Below are 5,307 nucleotides of genomic sequence, written 5' to 3' on the forward strand. Positions count from 1 at the left end.
CCGTAACCTAGTGGTTCGGCAAAAGAGACCGATAGAATAAGTACTCGGCTTAAAAAGAATAAGCTCTGTGGTCGATTTGCTTGACTATAAAGGCGGTGCTTCAGCATGGCCGCAGTCAAATGACTGAAACAAGTAAAAGAGTAAGGTCCCTTGTATAGGTTGTTGAAAATAGGGTTAGGAATGATCAGTAAAATGATCAAGATTTATGTGACAATATGAAATGCTAATGAATCCAAGAAAAAACCTGAAAACTTATGCTTATACAGAGTTTAACAAGAGAAACTTGGATTGGTGAGGTTTAGAAATACCTGTAAAAGGTTTAGATCTGGTTCTCAACCATTTTTTACTATGGACCCCTTTGATTACTATTCTGGTGGACCCCCATAGCCTCTCAATGTTTTTAAATGAATTTTATAGATACCAGTGCAGTGAGCTGGCAGAAACATTAGCATGCTGGGCGAAATGCTTAGCGGTATGGCTGTGTGGTTAGGGAACTTGCTTTGCAGCTATGTGCTTTTGGGTTCAATCCCACTGTGCAGAACCTTCGACAAGTGTCTTCTATTATGATCCTCGGCTGACTAATACCTTGTGGATAAATATGGTAGATGAAGACCATGCAGAAGCCCATCATGTGTGTGTATGTATGCAAGTACATATGTATTGAAGTATATGTGTGTCTATGTAAGTATATGTGTATAAGTATGTGAATATGTATGTGTCTTTGTTTTTGTCTCGTGCCACCTCTTGACAACCAGTGCTGTTTTGTTTATGTCTTTGTAACTTAGAGATTGATATAAATAAGTACCAGACTTACAAATAAGTACTGGGGTCAATTTGTTTGACTAAAACCTTTCAAGGTGGTGCCACAGCATGGCCATAGTCCCAATGATTGAAATAAATAAAAGAAGAAAAAAAGAGGATAAGTTACTGAACAAAATCAGGCACGGACAGCCTTGTTTCAAGCAGCAAGTTGCACGAGACTTGGCTCACCATCAGGTGGGCTGCACTACTGAAAATATTCAAAGTAAATTTTCATTAGGCATAGCACTTAGGGAGTCCTGTGGGCTACAGTTTGCCCTTGACTGCTCTAAATTATACACAAGATTGTTATCTAAGTTTTAACTTATGTAAACAAAATAAGTGAAGTGAAACAATGTTTAATTATGAACAAAGTTTTAACACATTTCTTTCAATATGATTTCATATGGAGAATGAAGTACTCTGCTAGACTTCCTTGTTCTTGACACACTACATGAAGACATTCTTCAATGATGAAGTCATTAAGGTTTACAACATGTTTACATTCTCATCTTTATTAATCGTAGAATTTTCTTTTACAAACTGTTGTTTAAATTCTTTTGATAAGTTTACAAAAGAATTTGTTTTTTTGTAGATTTTTATGTTGAAGTAGTCAAATTGCATTTCTCTTGCAAAATAGTGTGTTTTGACTTTGCATTTTATGGAGTTTTATTCCTTTTCTGTTTTTTGTTTGTTGCTTTAACCCTTTAGCATTCAGATTACTCTGTCAAATATAATGTTTTTTGCCTTCTGACTACATGACTCTGGGTTCAGTCCCACTGCATGGCACCTGGAACAAGTGTCTTCTATTATAGCCTCGGGTAGACGGAAACTGAAATTAAACCATAGTGTGTGTGTGTGTGTATATATATATATATATATATATATATATATATATATATATATATATATATATATATATGTATATGTATGTGTGTGTATATGTATGTGTGTATGTGTGTGTGTGTATGTATATATATATATATATATATATATATATGATGATGATGATATATATATTTATTTGTTCCCCAGCAACACTTGAAAACTGGTGTTAGTGTGTTTACATCCCTGATAGCAGTTCAGCAAACGAGGCCTATAGAACAAGTACCAGGCTTTGCAAAAGAAAAAATAAGTCCTGGGATTGATTTGTTTAACTAAAATTCTCCAAGGCAGTGCTCCAGCATGGCCACAGTCAAACGACTGAAACAAGTAAAAGATAAAAGATAAATTAATCATGCATCATCACTTAGGTTTGAGATTTCAGTGATGTTGTTGTTTACTTTAAGAATGACATTGTAGGGTAGGAGTGAGAAGCCAGATCTGGCCAGTTTGAACATAAAACAGAATATTTGGGCCTTATATGGCCAGTTTAAATACTAAAGGGTTAAAGTTTCTTTTACTTTTTCCTTACTAGTTGATAAAATGGCAGAGCTTCTCATGTGTGCTCCCTGCTGACTTTGTGGCCTCATAACTTCCAGGAAAATGGATATTTTTTTAATGAAAGTTTCTATAAATACATTTCAGATGGTGTACATTCTGATAATATTGAAATGTGAAGTGGGGAATTTTGGAAAATTCGCATAAGATGGCTTTGTTTATTAATAACTTTGAGAAAAATGGGTAATATTTTATGAAATTTTATATAAATACCTTTCAGAATGTGTAGATTACAATTATATTGGAATTTAGTGTGAAAAACAAAAATTTGATGGGCTCATATACATGCATATTGACACACATCACATATATCTACAAATGAAACTTGAAATTTTGAAAGAAATCGTGATGTGTGTCAGTGTGTATGTCTGCATGCTTACTATGTTTCTTTTCATATCAAATTTCAATGTAATCGTAATTTACTATGAAAAGTATTTGTAGAAAATTTCATAAAAAAATACTCATTTTTCTGAAAGTTATGAGGAAAGAAAGCCAACTCGTGTGAGTTTACCAAAGCTCCTCTTCCCACCCATAGAACAACAAATTCCAATATAATCAGAATGTACACCGTCTGAAGAGTATTTATAGAAAATTTCATTAAAAAATATTCATTTTTCTGGAAGTTATGAGGAAATAAAATTGATGGGGGCACATGTGTGTAGGTATTCCACTAAAACACTCACACGACTCAATTTAATCTCCATTTTCATTGCTGATTTTCTTATATTTTTCTTTAGAACGAACCAAATACCTGTGGAGAGAATGCACTTAGTGAAGTGATGCCTGATATTGCTATGGCGACTGCCTCATTGGATCAGATGCACATGCATGAGACTGATTTAGATTTGGACATTGTTTCTGATGGCATTCATCATGGAACACTATATGTATGAGACGTTTCCCCGTATCCCTTCCCCGACCAAGGACACTCTTCAACTTGTTGATCCTTCTTAAACTGCTGCTGCTGCTGCTGTTGCCGTTGATTTGCTGCTGTCACCTGTGCCATGTAAATCGCACAGAACAAACTAGCCTATTGCCGCTCCACAAAACACAATGGCTTGGTGCTGGTGCCGAAGAGAATGGCTTGTCACAACAGAAGAGATTAAGCCTGTTAGTAACATAGGACTGTTGCAGTTGCAGAGCTGATGCAGAATAGCAAATAACCCGTGGAATTATTGTACTTACTGCATTAAGACTTGTTGATGGCTGTTGCCAAAAGCATTGGATTTTCAAATTTACAGCTTACAAGACCTCTCATGTTTGATAAATCTTTTGAAGCTAATTGAGTTTATAGTCTTTCCACAGCCATTTCATTACTGACTTGAAAGCATGTCAACTGTCTATTTATTATTTATTTATCATATTTATTGACTTATTTTGAATAATTTCCACCTTTTGCTGTTTTATTTATTTTTTTTTTTATCATTTTGTTTTAAAAGTTGATTTTTTTTTTTTCCATCTCCATCATTTCATTTTTGCATTTTAATTTGGTTGCCGAATTTCGTAAGTCTTAAGTCATTCGTCATATAAAACGTCCTACAATGAAGTAACTTTATCTCCAACAATATGATGCCTTTGCTAAAATCTTATTTTGCAGTTTTGTTTGAGAACACAAAACCCTTTTGATAAAACCAAACCCCTGCAAATAACACAGCTACTTAAGGAGTATCTCAGTATCTCAACAAAGACTGTTGTCAATAGAACATTTAGTTGAAAATGTGGAACATTATTTATTTACCGAATAAATATTTTCTAGAGTCATTTTCATAAATTTATAAGTTGTAAAGTTTTCTGCTCACTGCATAAACTATATATTGATGTTTTTAAATTTTTTTTTTTCATCAGCAGCTAGAAAGGGATAACAAAATACAAGCTTTAGTATAACTTTAAATTTAAGTTAAGGAAACGTAGAATTCTGAATCTGTTTTTCTCTTTTGTCTCATCACCTAATGTGTACAGTAACGACACGCTTAATCTGTTGTGTAAGCTTTCCTATCAATAATTACTGTTTAGGTATTTATTAAACCATTAACTCAGTATATATTTGCTTCTAGTCATCCCTACTTCATATATATATATATATATATATATATATATATATATATATAATAGTTTGTAATTAAAAGATAGTACTCAATACATGGTAAAGAGTATATTGTTTACTTAAACTGAGTTCTTTTTTTTTTGCAACTCAAGTTTCATGCCTCTGAAATCTATAAGATATTTTCTTTGGTGCATGGCTACCATTTTCATTGGCTAGTTTCTGAATGTCATTTCGTTAGGTTGGTAGGGTTTTGATTATTCTCGTTTTGTCTCTGTTCATTGGCCAATGACTGGTGAGAACATCACAATAATTAAAATTGATACTTAAAAAGAAACCGTCCTCACAAAATAATGTTGAGAAACTAGGCAATAAAAATGATTACCACACACAGAAAAACAAGCCTGCTTCAAAATTATATATATATGTGTGTATATATACGATTTTACTTAGGTATAGTGATCCAAATAACCAGTGGTTAGAACTCAATATATTTATGCTTTAAGTTAAAGTGTTAGGCAAATACAAAGTGTAATATCAATTAATGAATGACAAAAGAACAGGAGGTGTGTAATCACTATCATTGGCATTAAGCTATTTCTGCTGTAGGAAGCGGTGTACTCTGAGCTAAGTGCTATGCTTCTTAGAGTAGAAAGAGTCGTAAAGCAAATGAAAGCATTTATTTATATAGCCCTTGTTCTTTTGTCAGCCCTTAATTTTTGTGTGTGTGTGTGTGTGTGTGCGTGCATGCGTGCGTGCAAGATATCTCAGTTGATCAGCCTTTACGAAGTTTCTTAGAAAAGTTTGTCAAACATCATAGGGAACATAAATTCAATATTCTAGCAAAATTCTGTAAAAGAATTTTTTATTTTTTGCATATTAGGTTCTCGAAGGTTTTTTAAAAAAAAGTCAGTCATAAATTTTTTATTATTCATTCTCACATTTCACTGGGTTTTTTTAAAATTATTATTTTGGTCACAAAAGAATGTAACTTTCATCCAAATACATCTGAAATACTTATCTCTCTG

At 33.1% G+C, this 5,307-nt stretch overlaps 1 protein-coding gene across 1 annotated transcript in view; it reads left to right on the plus strand.

The window, feature by feature from the left end:
• The window catches only part of LOC106877185 (BTB/POZ domain-containing protein 7), a 29,907-nt gene extending 24,610 nt beyond the window's left edge, over nucleotides 1–5,297 (plus strand). The window contains exon 8 of the mRNA XM_014926024.2: nucleotides 2,976–5,297. Coding sequence (XP_014781510.2) covers nucleotides 2,976–3,131 — 156 coding nt within the window. The 3' untranslated portion in view covers nucleotides 3,132–5,297. The remainder of the gene's footprint in view (nucleotides 1–2,975) is intronic.
• The last annotated feature ends 10 nt before the right edge of the window (nucleotides 5,298–5,307 follow it).

Source organism: Octopus bimaculoides, chromosome 11 (genome assembly GCF_001194135.2).
Source record: "Octopus bimaculoides isolate UCB-OBI-ISO-001 chromosome 11, ASM119413v2, whole genome shotgun sequence".
Classification (NCBI taxonomy): domain Eukaryota; kingdom Metazoa; phylum Mollusca; class Cephalopoda; order Octopoda; family Octopodidae; genus Octopus; species Octopus bimaculoides.